This window comes from Ranitomeya variabilis, chromosome 8 (genome assembly GCF_051348905.1).
Source record: "Ranitomeya variabilis isolate aRanVar5 chromosome 8, aRanVar5.hap1, whole genome shotgun sequence".
In the NCBI taxonomy this organism is placed as follows: domain Eukaryota; kingdom Metazoa; phylum Chordata; class Amphibia; order Anura; family Dendrobatidae; genus Ranitomeya; species Ranitomeya variabilis.
The window spans coordinates 13,479,684-13,500,607 of NC_135239.1; the positions used below are offsets into that span (position 1 = coordinate 13,479,684).

Consider the following 20,924-nt stretch of genomic DNA (forward strand, 5'->3'; position numbering starts at 1 on the left):
TTTAATGCAATTAGTGCAAAATGTGACAGCGCACAGGGCAAGACGAGGATGAACATTACAAATGAAGAATCAGGAATCATGAACAATAAGTGGAGCAACGCCACCTAGTGGCCACAGAGAGTATGTCAGTAAAATCCGTAGCTGGATCTGGCCACAGACTGCAGCACGCGCCTGAAACTAAATGTGCCGACAGTTCTAGGAGATGGGGACACGCGGCCTCCACACACATTTAGGAGCCAGTTACCACTGAAGAAACAAAGGACTGGATAACTAAAAAAAAAAGATTCAGTCTTGTTATAGAAATTTATATGAATAAAAACAAACAATTTTTTTTTTTAATTTTCCTTTTTCCCTTAGAAGAGGCAACCATCCGGCTGCTGGCCGTATCACACACATTTCCTGACAACAGGAGATAAAAAAAAAAAAAAAATTAGATTCACCAGATTTGCGCCCCAATGACGAGCTCAGCTCTGCTACATCTGGCCCACAGCAGCAATGTCACCTGCCTTGTATTGTCCCGTGGACAGCGCCACCTGCTGGGGATGGGATGCATTACTGATAGAGCAGCCCTGCACGGCGGATCCTGGATCGCTCAGTTCTTTGCTCAGTTTATGACTTGTTCCCATATTATCACAAATCCTGCAGCGTCAGATCGTGAAATAACGAGACACTGCTCCCCTCATCGTCTGCAGACTCCTCACACTGGCTGCTGAGCTTGCTTATGTCCCGTCTCCTCCGGCGACTATACACCAGCCGCTCAGACTTCTGGTCACCGTCTGTGCCCCTTACATGGTTCCTCTGGTGTAAAGCCTTCTGGAGGCAGCGGTAAAATCTGCAGAGACAGAGAACACATCAGGGCTGTTTGTGGGATAGAGCACAATGCTGATTCATTCTAACCCATCGCAAGCAGCCATTTGTCATTTCTGCTCTTGATTTTGTTTCTTCCCCTTTTTTTCTTCCCTCTTTTGATTTTTTTTCCTCCCCTTTTTCCAAAAGCAAGAACTTTTTTCTTTTCTCGTCTGAAGCAACATGAAGACTTGTACTTTCTAGGACGAGTTGAAGTGTTAAATAAGACCATTCATTTTAACATATAATGTACTGATTGAAGGTGTAAACAATTACAAATCCGGAAAACACACACAAAAAAAAAAAAAAAAAAAAAAAAATCAGAAAAAAACCCATCCCTTCCTCTTTCCTTGTGTACGAAGACAACAAATGCCCCCAAATTATCTTACTTTCTAGCTGTAATCCTTACCCCATGATCAGTTCCTTATATAATAACAAGGTCACCAGGACACGAATACTGCACCTCCCTATGATTATCGTGCTTTGGTCAGACGCTTGCAACCAAAAAGAGGATTATTTACATCTCATTTAGCAAGTGCCTCGTATGATCAGTGGGATCCAACATCCCAGACCCCATCAATCCTCAGAAGGAGATGGTTGCAGCTGCGTCCATTAAATAAGTTGTCCACTACTTTTACATTGATTGTCTATCCTTAGGACAGGTGATCAAGGTCTGAAAGGCAAGGGTCTGACATCCAGCACCCCGCCGTTACGGTCGCTGGCTGGAAGTACTCCCTTACAGAGTAGCTCCATCTACTTGTAGAGGATGCCGCAGAATACTGCACATCCGCCTCCTAGTCATAACAATAGCAGGCGTATGTGTAATACCAAGCCCCAGCCACTACAAGTAGACAGTGCAGCTCTATAAGGGATTACCAGTAACAGCTGATCGGTAGGGGTGCCAGACCCTGGCTGATCAGACATTGATCACCTAACCTAAGGATAGACCATCAATGTAAAAGTAGCGGACAACCTCTAACTTGAATAGAGCTGCGCTGCAGTTAACTCTGTGCAGCAGGTGGTTGAGGTATTGCTGTCCATCCCGCTGACCACCCCGGCGGCGACTCACGCTCCATCCCGCTGACGACTCACGCTCCATCCCGCTGACCACCCCGGCGACTCACGCTCCATCCCGCTGACCACCCCGGCGACTCACGCTCCATCCCGCTGACCACCCCGGCGACTCACGCTCCATCCCGCTGACCACCCCGGCGACTCACGCTCCATCCCGCTGACCACCCCGGCGACTCACGCTCCATCCCGCTGACCACCCCGGCGACTCACGCTCCATCCCGCTGACCACCCCGGCGACTCACGCTCCATCCCACTGACCACCCCGGCGACTCAAGCTCCATCCCGCTGACCACCCCGGCGACTCACGCTCCATCCCATTGTCCGTCACTCTTCCCCGATATACAATGCATAGATCCCACATCCACATGGAGCAGCACCTGACAATCCTCTTCTTGTTCTCTTCCATCTTCTGATTTGCGGTTTGCACTAAGAAGTCGATGTATTCCTCGCTCACCAGACACTTCGCCTTGTGACTTAAGGGCACCTCCAGACAATGTGTGCTCCGCACGGCCTGCAATACAGGAAGAGATCTCACCCAAATAGGATTGAAAGGCAAAAAAAACTATTACAGCAGCGGCAACAACAGACCTCTCTACACACTTGCATCGCGCAGGGCGAAACCTGGAGCAGATTTTCTCCATCACATGTGAACGCATCTCGGAGTCACAAGATCCTGGGAGATTCAGCTGCTCTGCGATAACTCACCCACTATAGAGACAGGGCTCTTCCGTGCTGCTGCCGGGGTCCCCTCTGGTCTTTTGACTTACAGTGGGGGGTGTCAGGTGACCAAATATCCAGGGCCAAAAGACCATTTATCTGGTCAGCTGGAACGTAACCTCAGTAGCCGGCACCCCCACGACCGGAAGAGAAAGCCAGAAAAATGACAGGGATCACACCAGCAGCAGTATGGTGACAAGGCGTGGGCTGGGTGGGTTAGCTTTATTTTAACACCGCCATGTTCCCATCTCTACAAGTTATTTTGCTAGTGGACAACCCTTTGAAAGGAAAGATCTGAGCAAAAACTGATAATAGTGCTATGTGTTCAGCTGCTCCAACCACGTCATACAGATATCAAAACATAAAATCCAGTGGGGTTTTATGCAACTTGCTGGTGACAAAGGGACGACATTAACCTACATCATGCTGTGATTTAGGGGGGCAGAGCCCGACGATTGGTGTTACCAAATTGCAGCCCCAGCCTAAAGGTGACGTTTTTATTCCCCATCTGATGCTGTATTTCTCCATTCTTCTCCAATACATTACTGCAGAGACAGATACTCACCATTATAATTTTACCTTTCTTGCCGACCGTTATTCCCGAATTCCTGAACCCCGAATCAATGGCGACCCCGTGCTGGAGGAAGTGCGAGACACAGCGTCAATATCAGAAAAGATTTATGCCATAATTTGCATTGGTTGCTGCCTGTAGTGGAGTTTCTCTACCTCTAAGGCCGGCGTCACACTCAGCGTAAGACAATACGGTCCGTTTTTTACGGCCGTAATACGGAGAAATGTTCCCAAAATAGTGGTCCGTATGTCATCCGTAGGCAGGGTGTGTCAGCGTATTTTGCACATGGCATCCTCCGTATGTAATCCGTATGGCATCCGTACTGCGATATTTTCTCGCAGGCTTGCAAAACCGACATCTAATGGATTTATGTGCTCAAATGTTCGGGAAAACATATATATATATATATAGTCTGTATTTATATTTACTACGGCGCGATATCTGTGAAAAGCCTGTAATTCAATTGCCGGCTTTTCATTTCTCCTTCCCAAACTCGACAGGATATGAGACATGGTTTACATACAGTAAACCATCTCATATCCCTTTTTTTTTTGCATATTCCACACTACTAATGTTAGTAGTGTGTATGTGCAAAATTTGGGCGCTGTAGCTGCTAAAATAAAGGGTTAAATCGCGGAAAAATTGGCGTAGGCTCCCGCGCAATTTTCTCCGCCAGAGCAGTAAAGCCAGTGACTGACGGCAGATATTAATAGCCAGGAGAGGGTCCATGGTTATTGGCCCCCCCCTGGCTACAAACATCTGCCCCCAGCCACCCCAGAAAAGGCACATCTGGAAGATGCGCCTATTCTGGCACTTGGCCACTCTTCCCACTCCCGTGTAGCGGTGGGATATGGGGTAATGAAGGGTTAATGCCACCTTGCTATTGTAAGGTGACATTAAGCCAGGTTAATAATGGAGAGGTGTCAATTATGTCACCTATCCATTATTAATCCAATTGTTGGAAAGGGTTAAAAAACACACACACACATTATTAATAAGTATTTTAATGAAATAAACACACAGGTTGTTTTAATATTTTATTTTTATTTTATTGCTCTCTCAATCCACCTAAGACCCTCGCTTGGCAAAATAATAAACCCACAATATACATACCTTCAGATGAACTGTCACGTCCCACGAGGTAATCCATCTGAAGGGGTTAAAATATTTTACAAGCAGGAGCCCTGCTAATGCAGCTGTGCTCGTGCTTGTAAGCCCCGGCGAATGAAGGAAATGTAGGTCAATTACCTATAGTTACCTTCAGTCGCGGTGATGCGCCCCCTGGTGGATGTCCTCATATGACCTGGAGCGTGGGAAAAAGTTCCCAGGCTGCAGTTCGTGAGGACAACCTGCAGGGGGCGCATCACCGCGACTGAAGGTAACTATAGGTAATTGACCTACATTTCCTTCATTCGCCGGGGCTTACAAGCACGAGCACAGCTGCATTAGCAGGGCTCCTGCTTGTAAAATATTTTAACCCCTTCAGATGGATTACCTCGTGGGACGTGACAGTTCATCTGAAGGTATGTATATTGTGGGTTTATTATTTTGCCAAGCGAGGGTCTTAGGTGGATTGAGAGAGCAATAAAATATTAAAACAACCTGTGTGTTTATTTCATTAAAATACTTATTAATAATGTGTGTGTGTTTTTTAACCCTTTCAGACAATTGGATTAATAATGGATAGGTGACATAATTGACGCCTCTCCATTATTAACCTGGCTTAATGTCACCTTACAATAGCAAGGTGGCATTAACCCTTCATTACCCCATATCCCACCGCTACACGGGAGTGGGAAGAGAGTGGCCAAGTGCCAGAATAGGCGCATCTTCCACATGTGCCTTTTCTGGGGTGGCCGGGGGCAGATGTTTGTAGCCAGGGGGGGGCCAATAACCATGGATCCTCTCCTAGCTATTAATATCTGCCCTCAGTCACTGGCTTTACCGCTCTGGCGGAGAAAATTGCGCGGGAGCCCACGCCAATTTTTTCCGCGATTTAACCCTTTATTTTAGCAGCTACAGCGCCCAAATTTTGCACATACACACTACTAACATTAGTAGTGTGGAATATGCAAAAAAAGGGGGTTATGAGATGGTTTACTGTATGTAAACCATGTCTCATATCCTGTCGGGTTTGGGAAGGAGAAATGAAAAGCCGGCAATTGAATTACCGGCTTTTCACTAACACCGCTGCGTATTTCTCGCAAGTCACACTGCTGGTCCGTGTGGAATCCGTATTTTTCTCGCCCCCATAGACTTTCATTGGCGTTTTTTTGTGCAATACGCTGACAAACGCAGCATGCTGCGATTTTGTATGGTCGTAGAAAGCCGTATAATACTGAACCGTAATATACGGCTGATAGGGGCAGCCCCATTGAGAATAATTGTGCCGTTTGTTTGGCGAGTTTTACGGACGTATTTTCTGCACTCTTACGTCTGTAAAACTCGCTAGTGTGACGCCAGCCTAACACAAACCCACAGGTTTATATAAGGTAAATTACAGATGTAGCAGAGCTGTGCTTGTCATAGAAACACTGACTTTTCAGTAAGTTAAAGGGATCGTCAAGGTTGAAGGGCCAGTTCACATGACTGTAGTGGACATTTTCCTGTCTAGTCTGACCAAAGATCTCCTACCCCAAACTACATCTGATCATGTGCACCTGTAATTACCAGTAACTGTGCATCCTGCAGCTCACGACACTGTACATGGAGGACGAAGGGTTCAAATTTCAGCACCGCATCTCCTGTCGCCTTCTGAAGACCTGAAATCTGAGCACAAACAGGGATTAGGTTTATGAACGTATACCTATCTCTTTGGCCCGATTCCAGGACACCTGTCGATCAGCCGGATGCAGCTGTGATCTACCCAAGCTCAGGACTAATCTTATAACAATCAGTGTGCGTACCAGGGGGTCAATATAACAGACACTGAAGAGACCTGCAACACAGTCCCATTAATGTGAATGGAGCTGAGCAGCAGTGCCCTGCAGAGCGAGTATACGAGAGCGCTGCTCCGCAGGGAATCCCGTGATTGAGCTGTAGCACTTACATTAGCATGGTGAAGGCTATGGTAGTTGAACTCCCAGAATCCATGATCGCATATTGCTAGAATGGTCACCAGGACATATACACTCCCTGCCCCGTACCGCACGGCACACACTCACCACATCTTCTCTCATGCAGAAATCATGAGTTACAAAGAGCCACGAGCAGTTCTGCTTCTGAACTGAGGACACATCAGGATTCTGTGGAAATTTAATAGAAAAATGTACAATCAGCAAAATGTAAAGAAAATCGAAAGACAAACAGGAGCTCAATTTATGAACCAATAAAACATGCACGTCACACAACAGCCGATCCCGCAAGAGCAGCCGTCGCACGCCGGCCGGTCCCTCAAGAGCAGCCGTCGCACGCCGGCCGGTCCCTCAAGAGCAGCCGTCGCACGCCGGCCGGTCCCTCAAGAGCAGCCGTCGCACGCCGGCCGGTCCCTCAAGAGCAGCCGTCGCACGCCGGCCGGTCCCTCAAGAGCAGCCGTCGCACGCCGGCCGGTCCCTCAAGAGCAGCCGTCGCACGCCGGCCGGTCCCTCAAGAGCAGCCGTCGCACGCCGGCCGATCTCCCAAGAGCAGCCGTCACACGCCAGCCGATCTCCCAAGAGCAGCCGTCACACGCCAGCCGATCTCCCAAGAGCAGCCGTCACACGCCAGCCGATCTCCCAAGAGCAGCCGTCACACGCCGGCCGGTCCCTCAAGAGCAGCCGTCACACAACAGCCGATCCCGCAAGAGCAGCCGTCACACGCCAGCCGATCCCGCAAGAGCAGCCGTCACACGCCAGCCGGTCCCTCAAGAGCAGCCGTCACACGCCAGCCGGTCCCTCAAGAGCAGCCGTCACACGCCAGCCGGTCCCGCAAGAGCAGCCGTCACACGCCAGCCGGTCCCTCAAGAGCAGCCGTCACACGCCAGCCGGTCCCTCAAGAGCAGCCGTCACACGCCAGCCGGTCCCTCAAGAGCAGCCGTCACACGCCAGCCGGTCCCGCAAGAGCAGCCGTCACACGCCAGCCGATCCCGCAAGAGCAGCCATCACACGCCAGCCGATCCCTCAAGAGCAGCCGTCACACCACCGCCGCTCCCGCAAGAGCAGCCATCACATGATCCTACAAGAGCAGCCGTCACATGACAGCCAGTTCTATCATACAGCTGCTGTCAGATTCTAGCTGCTCTGTTCATTCCTTCAGGAATCACAATTATTGCCTGATGGAAACTTTCTATCTGTAGAACAGAGTGAGGGCAAAGCATGCGACCATAAGAAAGATCACTGGACTGCATCACTCTAGGAAACATCCAGAGATCAGAGTCATCAGAAAAGTTTATAGTTAGAAAAACAGGTCACTGGACGCTAAATTTTCCAGAACAGTCTATTCCGTGGGTCCGCAACCTATCAACAGCCAATAGCTGCAGTTGAGTGCAGTCTCAGTGCTGCGGAATAAAGTGGATTCTGTAGCACTGACTGAACACGGGCAGCTCGCCAAGCCCCCCCCCCCCACCCCCAGCGGGAACAGGTCACAGCCCTCGAGGACAGGACGCAGCATCTGCAGGTCGGGGTGGAAAGTGATAACACCAAGAAAAGGTGATGGAAGACTCCAGCAACAAAGTGACGGCAGCAGACGGGTAAGCGCCATCGCCCCTTCTCTGCAGGGCAGCAGCTCAGTTTCACCTCCGATGTCTGCACTATGTATATAGTGAGGACACATCTGTAAGGAGACGTCCTCCACACAGCTGACAGTACAGATAATGTGTTGGACCTTGGTCATCCTCCTCGGACGCCGCCGGGGTTATAAGATGTCGGCCCTTTCACCTCGTCTCTGAGGAGGATCCTCCCGGAGCAGGAGCTGGTGGTGAAGTAGCAGTTCTGCAGGTTGAGGTCCCGCACCATCTCCTCTATGTCCGCGTCCACACTGCCCTTCTTACTGAGGTCGGCCTTCCGCGAGGCCTGCTGCTTCCAGTGTGTGAACAGTCCCCAGGACGCTGCGGACGGCGGATCCTCCTGGTTACCTGTCGTCACCTCCTCCATACTGTGGGATCCCTGCAGATTAGGTGGAAATCTCCACGACAGATTATTGGGGGCTGACGAGGACCCTGCAGCCGGCCCCAGTCCTGAGTGGGGTCCTACACGACCCCCTACAGCGGTGTCTGTCACAGTCTACTGTGGTCCCGGTAAGAACCGACCAGGGTAACATGAGAGGACTGGGACGGTCACCGGATCCCACACAGCAGGTCTTCATCAAGAGCAGGGTCCATTGATCGGGGGCTTCTATCCCCATATAGGGGGTCACACACGTTTATCCGCTGCTCAGTCCTGAGGGAGCAGCTCGCACACTTCACGCTTCGATCTTCTTTAGAAATGCAAGATCAATCACGTGACGCCCTGGAGGCCGCCATGTTAGCTACGGAAGCCTCAGGTGGGTCAAAATTTCTCCATTCCGCGCATCATTACGTGAACCACGTGACGGCAGCACGCCGAGACTACGTTTCCCTTAAGAAATATGGCGACGCGTCTGTGCGTGCGGTCACCTGACACCAGAGGACACGCCCCCCGGGGCAGAGTATAATGACAGGACCCTGACGGGGACCGGGAGTCTGAGAGGTGACAGCTGGAGGTGAGCGGCGGAGCAGAGACTGAGGGGGAGGCTGAGCTGCTGGGACTTGTGGTGCTATGCACAGCACGCATGGAGCCTTATACTGATAGGACATAGTGTGGACATGTATGTGTAGAACTACAAGTCTCAGCAGTGATTAAGTAGCAGACTGCACATACAGGGCTATATCTCAGCTGAGGGCATGGAGGAAACTCCTGAGATTCTTCTTCCCAGGTCCTGAGAGAAATGGCGGACAGACGGGGCGACCAGGTGCGGAGTAAAGGTCGTGTGTGCGAGCGAGTAACTGATTGATGGACGGCGCCCCGTGACATAGCAGAGCCGAGTGCCCCGTGTGCCCTGGGACATAGCAGAGCCGAGCGCCCCGTGTGCCCTGGGACATAGCAGAGCCGAGCGCCCCGTGTGCCCTGGGACATAGCAGAGCCGAGCGCCCCGTGTGCCCTGGGACATAGCAGAGCCGAGCGCCCCGTGTGCCCTGGGACATAGCAGAGCCGAGCGCCCCGTGTGCCCTGGGACATAGCAGAGCCGAGCGCCCCGTGTGCCCTGGGACGTAGCAGAGCCGAGCGCCCCGTGTGCCCTGGGACGTAGCAGAGCCGAGCGCCCCGTGTGCCCTGGGACGTAGCAGAGCCGAGCGCCCCGTGTGCCCTGGGACGTAGCAGAGCCAAGCGCCCCGTGTGCCCTGGGACGTAGCAGAGCCGTGTGCCCTGGGACGTAGCAGAGCCGAGCGCCCCGTGTGCCCTGGGACGTAGCAGAGCCGTGCGCCCCGTGTGCCCTGGGACGTAGCAGAGCCGAGCGCCCCGTGTGCCCTGGGACGTAGCAGAGCCGTGTGCCCTGGGACATAGCAGAGCGGAGCGCCCCGTGTGCCCTGGGACATAGCAGAGCGGAGCGCCCCGTGTGCCCTGGGACGTAGCAGAGCCGAGCGCCCTGTGTGCCCTGGGACGTAGCAGAGCCGAGCGCCCCGTGTGCCCTGGGACGTAGCAGAGCCGTGCGCCCCGTGTGCCCTGGGACGTAGCAGAGCCGAGCGCCCCGTGTGCCCTGGGACGTAGCAGAGCCGTGTGCCCTGGGACATAGCAGAGCCGAGCGCCCCGTGTGCCCTGGGACATAGCAGAGCCGAGCGCCCCGTGTGCCCTGGGACGTAGCAGAGCCGTGTGCCCTGGGACATAGCAGAGCCGAGCGCCCCGTGTGCCCTGGGACATAGCAGAGCCGAGCGCCCCGTGTGCCCTGGGACGTAGCAGAGCCGAGCGCCCCGTGTGCCCTGGGACGTAGCAGAGCCGAGCGCCCCGTGTGCCCTGGGACGTAGCAGAGCCGAGCGCCCCGTGTGCCCTGGGACGTAGCAGAGCCGAGCGCCCCGTGTGCCCTGGGACGTAGCAGAGCCGAGCGCCCCGTGTGCCCTGGGACGTAGCAGAGCCGAGCGCCCCGTGTGCCCTGGGACGTAGCAGAGCCGAGCGCCCCGTGTGCCCTGGGACGTAGCAGAGCCGAGCGCCCCGTGTGCCCTGGGACGTAGCAGAGCCAAGCGCCCCGTGTGCCCTGGGACGTAGCAGAGCCGTGTGCCCTGGGACGTAGCAGAGCCGAGCGCCCCGTGTGCCCTGGGACGTAGCAGAGCCGTGCGCCCCGTGTGCCCTGGGACGTAGCAGAGCCGAGCGCCCCGTGTGCCCTGGGACGTAGCAGAGCCGTGTGCCCTGGGACATAGCAGAGCCGAGCGCCCCGTGTGCCCTGGGACGTAGCAGAGCGGAGCGCCCCGTGTGCCCTGGGACGTAGCAGAGCCGAGCGCCCCGTGTGCCCTGGGACGTAGCAGAGCCGAGCGCCCCGTGTGCCCTGGGACGTAGCAGAGCCGAGCGCCCCGTGTGCCCTGGGACGTAGCAGAGCCGTGCGCCCCGTGTGCCCTGGGACGTAGCAGAGCCGAGCGCCCCGTGTGCCCTGGGACGTAGCAGAGCCGTGTGCCCTGGGACATAGCAGAGCCGAGCGCCCCGTGTGCCCTGGGACATAGCAGAGCGGAGCGCCCCGTGTGCCCTGGGACGTAGCAGAGCCGAGCGCCCCGTGTGCCCTGGGACGTAGCAGAGCCGAGCGCCCCGTGTGCCCTGGGACATAGCAGAGCCGTGCGCCCCGTGTGCCCTGGGACGTAGCAGAGCCGAGCGCCCCGTGTGCCCTGGGACGTAGCAGAGCCGTGTGCCCTGGGACATAGCAGAGCCGAGCGCCCCGTGTGCCCTGGGACATAGCAGAGCCGAGCGCCCCGTGTGCCCTGGGACGTAGCAGAGCCGTGTGCCCTGGGACATAGCAGAGCCGAGCGCCCCGTGTGCCCTGGGACATAGCAGAGCCGAGCGCCCCGTGTGCCCTGGGACGTAGCAGAGCCGAGCGCCCCGTGTGCCCTGGGACGTAGCAGAGCCGAGCGCCCCGTGTGCCCTGGGACGTAGCAGAGCCGAGCGCCCCGTGTGCCCTGGGACGTAGCAGAGCCGAGCGCCCCGTGTGCCCTGGGACGTAGCAGAGCCGAGCGCCCCGTGTGCCCTGGGACATAGCAGAGCCGAGCGCCCCGTGTGCCCTGGGACATAGCAGAGCCGAGCGCCCCGTGTGCCCTGGGACGTAGCAGAGCCGAGCGCCCCGTGTGCCCTGGGACGTAGCAGAGCCGTGTGCCCTGGGACATAGCAGAGCCGAGCGCCCCGTGTGCCCTGGGACATAGCAGAGCCGAGCGCCCCGTGTGCCCTGGGACATAGCAGAGCCGAGTGCCCCGTGTGCCCTGGGACATAGCAGAGCCGAGCGCCCCGTGTGCCCTGGGACATAGCAGAGCCGAGCGCCCCGTGTGCCCTGGGACATAGCAGAGCCGAGCGCCCCGTGTGCCCTGGGAAGTAGCAGAGCCGAGCGCCCCGTGTGCCCTGGGACGTAGCAGAGCCGTGTGCCCTGGGACATAGCAGAGCCGAGCGCCCCGTGTGCCCTGGGACGTAGCAGAGCCGAGCGCCCCGTGTGCCCTGGGACGTAGCAGAGCCGAGCGCCCCGTGTGCCCTGGGACGTAGCAGAGCCGTGTGCCCTGGGACATAGCAGAGCCGAGCGCCCCGTGTGCCCTGGGACATAGCAGAGCCGAGCGCCCCGTGTGCCCTGGGACGTAGCAGAGCCGTGTGCCCTGGGACATAGCAGAGCCGAGCGCCCCGTGTGCCCTGGGACATAGCAGAGCCGAGCGCCCCGTGTGCCCTGGGACATAGCAGAGCCGAGCGCCCCGTGTGCCCTGGGACATAGCAGAGCCGAGCGCCCCGTGTGCCCTGGGACGTAGCAGAGCCGAGCGCCCCGTGTGCCCTGGGACGTAGCAGAGCCGAGCGCCCCGTGTGCCCTGGGACGTAGCAGAGCCGAGCGCCCCGTGTGCCCTGGGACGTAGCAGAGCCGAGCGCCCCGTGTGCCCTGGGACGTAGCAGAGCCGTGTGCCCTGGGACATAGCAGAGCCGAGCGCCCCGTGTGCCCTGGGACATAGCAGAGCCGAGCGCCCCGTGTGCCCTGGGACATAGCAGAGCCGAGCGCCCCGTGTGCCCTGGGACATAGCAGAGCCGAGCGCCCCGTGTGCCCTGGGACATAGCAGAGCCGAGCGCCCCGTGTGCCCTGGGACATAGCAGAGCCGAGCGCCCCGTGTGCCCTGGGACATAGCAGAGCCGAGCGCCCCGTGTGCCCTGGGACATAGCAGAGCCGAGCGCCCCGTGTGCCCTGGGACATAGCAGAGCCGAGCGCCCCGTGTGCCCTGGGACATAGCAGAGCCGAGCGCCCCGTGTGCCCTGGGACATAGCAGAGCCGAGCGCCCCGTGTGCCCTGGGACGTAGCAGAGCCGAGCGCCCCGTGTGCCCTGGGACGTAGCAGAGCCGAGCGCCCCGTGTGCCCTGGGACGTAGCAGAGCCGAGCGCCCCGTGTGCCCTGGGACGTAGCAGAGCCGAGCGCCCCGTGTGCCCTGGGACGTAGCAGAGCCGTGTGCCCTGGGACATAGCAGAGCCGAGCGCCCCGTGTGCCCTGGGACATAGCAGAGCCGAGCGCCCCGTGTGCCCTGGGACGTAGCAGAGCCGTGTGCCCTGGGACATAGCAGAGCCGAGCGCCCCGTGTGCCCTGGGACATAGCAGAGCCGAGCGCCCCGTGTGCCCTGGGACGTAGCAGAGCCGTGTGCCCTGGAACATAGCGGAGCCGAGTGCCCCGTGTGCCCTGGGACATACTAGAGTCGAGCGCCCCGTGTGCCCTGGGACGTAGCAGAGCCGTGTGCCCTGGGACGTAGCGGAGCTGAGCGCCCCGTGTGTCCTGGGACATACCAGAGTCGAGTGCTCCGTGTGCCCTGGGACGTAGCGGAGCCGTGTGCCCTGGGACGTAGCGGAGCCGAGCGCCCCGTGTGCCCTGGGACATAGCAGAGCCGAGCGCCCCGTGTGCCCTGGGACATAGCAGAGCCGAGCGCCCCGTGTGCCCTGGGACGTAGCAGAGCCGAGCGCCCGTGTGCAGCGCTGCACCCAGTTATCTTCCTCTTAGACAGACTTGTACAGACCGGGGACACTCAGGTGCGGTGACAAACAGCCACATGTATGACAGAGGTGAGCGCAGGCTCAGGGGACGCTCCTGCGGGCTCTTCTGATGCGTCACTTGTTGTGGATTCTGCAGCAATGTCCTCACAAGTCATTCAGATCTGCTTGTAACAAACGTTCCCTTTCTTTAAATGAGGGGGATTAATGCGTCTGTAGCGCAAATGTTTTTTGCAGCAGAAATCTGCCTCATGAAAAGTTACTGGATTTCAAAGCCTCTTTTAGATGAGGAATTTTCAGCCAGAAGACAAAAATAAATTATCCGTGAGATTGCAGTCTGCAGTGTTGTTAGTGTCTTTACGTCCGTACATCAGGGCAGTATATAGGTGGATTTTATAGTGTCGCAGATCACAGGCAGGGGGGTCTTCTCAGATCCAACCCCCTGTTATCTTTGTCATGAACAGCCCTCTACGGCCCCCTATCGTCTGGACAATTACACGATTAACAGGAGGCCGCAGGCTGTTTCCACTAATAGGCCAGTTATCTGGAAATGAACAGTGAGTGTATGGTATATACACCTCCGATTCCAACACATGGGATATGTGTTATATACCCCGGGTACATTCACTGCTAGCTCCACAATAACGCAAGACTACTCGCTTCCACCACCAGTCGTTTGTACCAGCTGACTGGAGGCCTGCTATGTAACGTATGGCTTTCACGAGTGTGGTTTACAGAACAAAAGGAACAGAGATATTACATTTTCATTTTAATCCAGAACTATAGGCAGTATTAATAAAAAAATACGAAAGAGTGTACAAAGGGGACAAAACAATACAACATATACAGTTACATACAATAAAACAGGTTTAACAAAAGAACTTACTACGCCGATCACAGAGATGATTCAGTTTAGCAAAGGAGAACACTTCAATTGGAGAAGTTCAGTGAACGGGATTCATGCATATACAACGTGTATCTCTCTACAGGAACACAGATCATAATATGCCTTGAACTTTTATCATCACCTTTGTTTTGCCAACCCCCCACCCCGTGATGACCTCACGTGGGCCGGGTTGTGGGATGTCCGCAGCCCTTCAAGATTTTATGACATTCCCAATATTAGTAATAACTTCACTCCTCATGATCTCAGAAATTTGAGATCGCCGTCATACTTTTTTATTGGGATTTTACCTTTCCATAGATGGTAAACTTGACATGGCTGACGCCCGTTATCTGGCCACTATTGATTTTGGGCTTATAGGCCAGTGTTGTGAGAAAACATGCATATTCTTCCCCTATTAGCCCTGAAGTTGAATATGTATGTCCCATCACTATCTCATCTATAAACAGTCCAATATTTCTATCCGGAACCAGGCTGACTATTGTAGATATAACTTTTCCCCTCTGAGAGGAGGGGGTGAATGCCCCCCTCATTAGTGGCTCCAGGGATCTTAATATTTTCTATAACATATAGATTTGTCTTTCTGACCAGTATGGCTTCTATGGGAAGACTCATGCGGGTGATTCGGGTCTCGGAGTTTGGGAAACCGGAGGTTCTGAAGCTCCTCACTGATGTCCCGGTGCCTTCACCAGGAGAGAAGCAGGTAAAGATGTCTTTCCTAGAGCAATGTTGAAGTGTGGAGACTTTCTTAAAGTCTATTTCTAGGACTTTGATTTAGCAGATGGGTGGGGGTCCGACTCCTGGCACCTCCACCGAACAGCTGATTAAAGCGCCTTTTTTAGAGTCTGTCCTTGGAATTGCAGCTCCGTCCTATTCACTTCGATAGGAGCTGAGCTGCAGTACCTGAGAGCGGCCACTGAATGGTGCTGTGATGTTTCAGGTCTATTTATTGATCATATTCAGCCCCCCAATTGGAGCTTCAGACAGCTGATGTGTGGTGGGCAACGGACCCCAAAGATCTATTATTTATCACCTCTGCTAAGAATTGGTCTTCACTGTCTAGCTCCTGAATTACCCATTTTAAGAAGTTTGGCCCCCAGAGTTGTCAGTCACCTTGTGCATGAAATGCCCAGACAAAGGAACGTGGCCCCTGATGGAGACCCTCCGATCCTGTCCTTGTCCATTATAGCTTTGACTCTTTTTTTTTTTTTCTTTTTTTTTTTTTTCTTTCGTCATTCCATAAAAGGTTTTAATCCGAGTGCACGCCTGCGGAATTAACCCCGTGGAGACATACATCAGAGCTGGCACCTACGCCCGGAAACCAAACTTGCCCTACATCCCTGGCTCTGACGTATCGGGGGTGGTGGAGGATGTTGGAAGGAACGTGACCGCATTTAAGGTAACTGATTTTCTTAAAGGGGCTTTCTGCTTTGACAGTCTCCCTCGATGATAAGCTGATCACTTTCCAATGCGGATGTGCGCGGTGCTGGACAACCCAACCCTTTTAAAGGATTTTACATGACTCTAATATTGATGTCGTGTATCAGCCCATTAATAACTGGGGGGGGGGTCAAAATCCAGAGACCCCCAAGATGATGATCTCCTGCAAGGACCGCATCTCCTCTAGCGCCACACATAGATATGTCTGTGCCTGGTACTGCACCTCGGCCCCATTCACTGAGGACTGAGCTGCAGCATCGGACATGGCCGCCTGTATGGAGGTGCCGCCTCACGTAGCCCCCATAACCTTTGGGTCCCATTTTATTAATATTTATTTCCCTTTTTCATGTTGTGCAGAAAGGAGATCGCGTGTTCACCACCGGTACAATCACAGGGGGATACGCGGAGTACGCAGTCGCCTCTGAGGAGGCCGTGTACTCCCTTCCCGAGCAGCTGAGCTTCAAGCAAGGAGCTGCCATATCCGTCCCGTATTTCACTGCCTACAGGGCCCTGATCACAAAGTGAGCTCCATAGGTCAAGTATGAAGCGAGAAAACTTCTGAAACTTTCTAAAACTTTTCTAACACCGTATTGTGCAGTCAGTCTGCAGAACTTCACAGCTTTGTCTTTTGTTTCATAGGGCACAAGGCAAACCCGGGGAGGTGGTCCTCGTACATGGTGCCAGTGGTGGGGTGAGTAATGTGATCAGTGAATGTTGGGAGTTCTCCTCTTCTACCGAGGAACTTTAATATTGTATTATCTGTTTTAACTTTCTTCATTTTCTTAAGAAGTATGAGCTGCGATCGTGGTTTCCATAGTGGGTGGGTTTGAGGGGTTAGGATTGCCATGTGGTGCTCTGTGGAAAGAGGACGGGGCTAGAGTATGCACCCAATTGTACACGAGAAAATAGGTGGGAATTCAGAAGAAGGCGTTCAATGGCCTCGTCCCTGGAGGCCTGGGGAAGGGTTTGGGTGGCCTCGTCCCTGGAGGCCTGGGGAAGGGTTTGAGTGGCCTGTTCCCTGGTGGCCTGGGGAAGGGTTTGAGTGGCCTGGTCCCTGGTGGCCTGGGGAAAGGTTTGAATGGCCTCGTCCCTGGTGGCGTGGGGTAGGGTTTGAATGGCCTCGTCCCTGGTGGCCTGGGGTAGGGTTTGAATGGCCTCGTCCCTGGTGACCTGTTTTTGTTGGTCTAGTGCAATGGAATGGGTTACTACTATCCTGGTGGTCTATGGCAATGATGGGTTAATACCAGCATTGGTGGTTTAGGAGCGGTCTAGAGTAGTGAAGACGTTAATGCCAGCGGCCATGATGGTGCAGGGTAGTCGGGGAGTAATGGAGATGTGGATTGTAAGACTTCAGTCCTTCTTTGTCAGGTAAGTGGATGTTTTTTTTCTAGATGTCGGGTGGTCCGTGCTGCTCCGCTTACCTCTCCTTCTCTCCCCTATAGGTGGGGATAGCAGCTTGTCAGATCGCAAGAGCCCATGGATTCAAGGTATTCGGCACCGCCGGCAGCCCCGAGGGGCTAAATCTGGTTTTACAGAATGGAGCCCACAAGGTGTTCAACCACAGGGAGAAGGATTACATCGAGAAGATCCGGGTCAGTGTCCGCATTGTGACCGCCATATACGCTTATGTCAGACGTACAGTACAATACTCCCCCCGGTATAAGTGACGTCCGGGAACAGGATGACCCCATTTATTATGGAGAGATGCATTGTGCTTTCTAATATTTAGGAGGCTGCCGGGGAGGACGGGGTTAATGTCATCCTGGAGATGTTGTCCAATGTGAACCTGAGCAATGACCTGAAACTTCTATCATACGGCGGCCGAGTGATGGTAAGTGCCCCCAGTCCTGACATGTCCGCCCCTCACAGCTTTGAGCAAATAGGATCCGTAATCGGCTGATTTGGGGGCGAGGGGCCGGATGTGTACGGAGACTCACCGCTAATATTTCATAGGGGAAAATCATGCACATGAGCTCTTCAGGGAGGAAACATAAAAGGGTTAGTGCCACGGGATGGAGGTAGTAGTCCTACACCATTGGGTCCATGACATTGGTACTTCTCCATACTGGACTAGTCCTGCTCCAGCGGGGCCGCATCCCCTCTGTAGGGTGAATTATGGGGGCAGCGGCTGTGGGCAGCTCTGATAATTGCTCCTAAAAAGTCCAGAAAATCAGCTTTTCACTGAATGCAACGTTTATTTACCCCACAACATGGTTCTGTCTAATAACAGCTGCGTTCTTCTAGATAATCGGCTGCCGCGGTCCTATCGAGATAAACCCCAGAGACACAATGATGAAGGAGTCCAGCATCACCGGAGTCGCACTATTCAGCTCTACTAAGGTAACGGCAGGAAGCGATCGGCATCAGTATGCATAGCGTCTTCTATCCACGTATGAGAGAAAAGCCAAGATCAGCCTGAAAATGCTGCAAGCACAGATAGTACTGCCTTCCTGTCTCTCCCTGTGAATAATGTAGGTACAGATAGTACTGCTGCTTTGTAAATGAAATAAGCACAGATAGTACTACCTTCCCCTCTCTATGAATAATGTAGATTGTAAAAGATGTAGGCACAGGTCATATTGCATTTGTGTCCCTCTTTGTAAATGATACACACAGATAGTACTGCTTTCCTGTTTCTCCCTCGTAAATAACAGTAGTAGTACAGTATTTGCTCTGGTCGGTACAGACAGTACTACTTCCCTCTTTTTTTCACATAAAGCTGAAATGGTTGTGCCCCGGTGCCTGTTGTAGGCACAGATAGTACTGCCTCCCCGTTGTCCCCCGGCGCCTGTTGTAGGCACAAATAGTACTGCCTCCCCGTTGTCCCCCAGTGCCTGTTGTAGGCAAAGATAGTACTGCATCCCTGTTAAGATTACACATCACTGTAAAGGCTACATTCATATCTGCATCGTGGGCTCCACCGTGAGTCTCCGCTGGTGGGAGGCATAGTCTGCGGCAGTGGATCCGGCCTGTGGTTCTCCGGACCATAAGCTGCTGCCAGAGCAGTCTGGAGGGGGCAGAGGTGACTTTCCTCTGCCCATTGTGATCACATGTTCGTCCATGTACATGGGGCTGGCGGCCATCTGTGTCCTTGTACATGAACTATATTAAAAAAGATGTTTTTGGTTTTAGGCGGATTGGAAGGAGGCCGGAGCCGCGCTCCTAGGGGGCATGGAGAGCGGATGGCTGAGGCCACTGATTGGTCCTGAGTATCCGCTGGAGAAAGCAGCACAGGCCCACGAGGACATCATCCAGAGCAGTGGCGCCACCGGCAAGATGGTGCTTGTGATCTGAGCCCGTTTCTGATTGGCTGTGATTATAGATCCCTGATCACTTATGATTCTTGGGGGAGGGGGTTAACTGATCACTTCCTGGTTCCTCATCACTGGATTTTACATGTTACAGAAAAACCTTTAAAACAAAGGCAGGAGGCTGCAGCCATCACCCCCCACCCCCACCACGATATGTCTATGGCATCTACGGGGGGAGTTTTCTGAGACACTGGTGGCAGAGAAGGGGGTCTGCAATATATCAGAGACACTTTGTATCTCCCTCATCTTTGAATTGGTACAATATCCTTTGGTTGTACCTGGGCTTGTCTGATGCAGCGCTGCCTAAAATCAGCTGAACGGTGGGGTGCTGGGAGTCGGACCACCACTAAGCTTGATACAGATTGCAGAACCAATATCAATTCTCCGGCGCCATGTTTTTCTAGCACTTTAGACTAAGCCCCGCCACCCTCGGGTGCGCTCGTAGCTGCCAGCGTTGGGGACCGGCCTTACAACAAATAAGAATATTTTGTGTGAAATCCCTTTTGTATGTACAGGAGCCGTTCACACTGCAGCAATTACCGGGGACAGGATTATCACAGGATTACATGTCAATCAGCACTATAATAAAAGCACTGGCACAGCAGCTTCCCTCCATGTTTGCACTTTTTGGTGATTCTTCATTATTACTGATAAACAATTCAGGAAAAAATAAAAACTTTCCACAACCATAATAGGAAAAAATACATTATGGCTGCTGCTAGGTAGTGCGGCCAAAGAAACATCTCTGCAAAGAGGCCGGGCAGTGGTGGCCATCTTGTGTGTGGTGCCAGTCCGGGCTGCGGCGGGCCATCCTGTGCGCGGAGTCGGACCGGGCAGCTGTGGCCATCCTGCGCGTGGTGCTGGTCCTAGGACACATGATTCCAGGGACGGCTGCATCTCAGGCTGACATAGATCTTCACCAAACCTCATCTTGGGGCTTTATAAAAGAAGTGAAATCTAAAGTTCTGGAAAAAAAAAGGCTAAAATTTGCAACTTTTTGACTGTAAACTGCGGCATACAAGTTTTTCATGATTCCTTAAAAAAGGGATCTCAATGCTAAAGATTAATAATCTGCACCACATATTTACATGTTATTCCTATTTTTGCATAATAGTAACATTTTTCATGGGAAAAAAATACCATAAAATGCAGGACACGCAGATAATCGCTATGGTAGAATGTGTCGGGACACGCAGAGCATCGCAGCTATGATAGAATGTGTCAGGACACACAGAGCATCGCAGCTATGATAGAACGGTGTCAGGACATGCAGTGTATCGCAGCTAACATACAATGGTGTCAGGACACAGAGCATTGCAGCTACAGTATGATAGAATGGTGTCGGGACACGCAGTGCATCGCAGCTACAGCATGATAGAATGGTGTCAGGACACGCAGTGCATCGCTGCTATGATAGAATGGTGTCAGGACAAGCAGAGCATCACAGCTATGGTAGAACGGTGTCAGGACACGCAGAGCATCACAGCTATGATAGAACGGAGTCAGGACATTCTGAGCATTGCAGTTATGATAGAAAGGAGTCAGGACACAGCATCACAGCTATGGTAGAACGGTGTCAGGACACGCAGAGCATCACAGTTATGATAGAAAGGAGTTAGGACACACAGAGCATCACAGCTATGACAGAAAGGTGTCAGGACACGCAGAGCATCACAGCTATGATAGAAAGGAGTCAGGACACAGCATCACAGCTATGGTAGAACGGTGTCAGGACACGCAGTGCATCGCAGCTATGATGGAATGGTGTCAGGACACGCAGAGCATCACAGTTATAGAAAGGAGTTAGGACACACAGAGCTTCACAGCTATGACAGAAAGGTGTCAGGACATGCAGAGCATCACAGTTATGATAGAAAGGAGTTAGGACACACAGAGCATCACAGCTATGGTAGAACGGTGTCAGGACACGTAGAGCATCG

The 20,924-nt window shown here is 53.6% G+C and overlaps 2 protein-coding genes across 3 annotated transcripts; one reads left to right on the top strand and one right to left on the bottom strand.

The window, feature by feature from the left end:
* Positions 1 to 289: 289 nt before the first annotated feature.
* On the bottom strand, positions 290 to 8,722 carry TYW3 (tRNA-yW synthesizing protein 3 homolog). Its single transcript, XM_077276690.1, has 6 exons — positions 8,062 to 8,722; positions 6,373 to 6,453; positions 5,879 to 5,977; positions 3,203 to 3,274; positions 2,298 to 2,431; positions 290 to 832 (listed from the first exon to the last, which is right to left on the bottom strand). Exons 1-6 carry the CDS (start codon positions 8,275 to 8,277, stop codon positions 631 to 633), a joined length of 804 nt encoding a protein of 267 aa, XP_077132805.1. The 5' UTR covers positions 8,278 to 8,722; the 3' UTR covers positions 290 to 630.
* A 36-nt stretch (positions 8,723 to 8,758) lies between these two features.
* Positions 8,759 to 19,599, top strand: CRYZ (crystallin zeta). 2 transcript variants are annotated; one of them, XM_077276688.1, is made up of 9 exons: positions 8,759 to 8,863; positions 14,825 to 14,936; positions 15,480 to 15,632; positions 16,031 to 16,194; positions 16,313 to 16,364; positions 17,116 to 17,265; positions 17,403 to 17,504; positions 17,918 to 18,013; positions 18,806 to 19,599. In XM_077276688.1, the coding sequence occupies exons 2-9, from the start codon at positions 14,826 to 14,828 to the stop codon at positions 18,965 to 18,967; spliced, it is 990 nt and encodes a 329-aa protein (XP_077132803.1). In that variant the 5' UTR covers positions 8,759 to 8,863; position 14,825; the 3' UTR covers positions 18,968 to 19,599. The 2 variants fall into 2 exon arrangements, with proteins under 2 accessions (XP_077132803.1, XP_077132804.1); XM_077276689.1 differs by lacking the exon at positions 8,759 to 8,863 and adding an exon at positions 8,885 to 9,112.
* Positions 19,600 to 20,924: the final 1,325 nt, after the last annotated feature.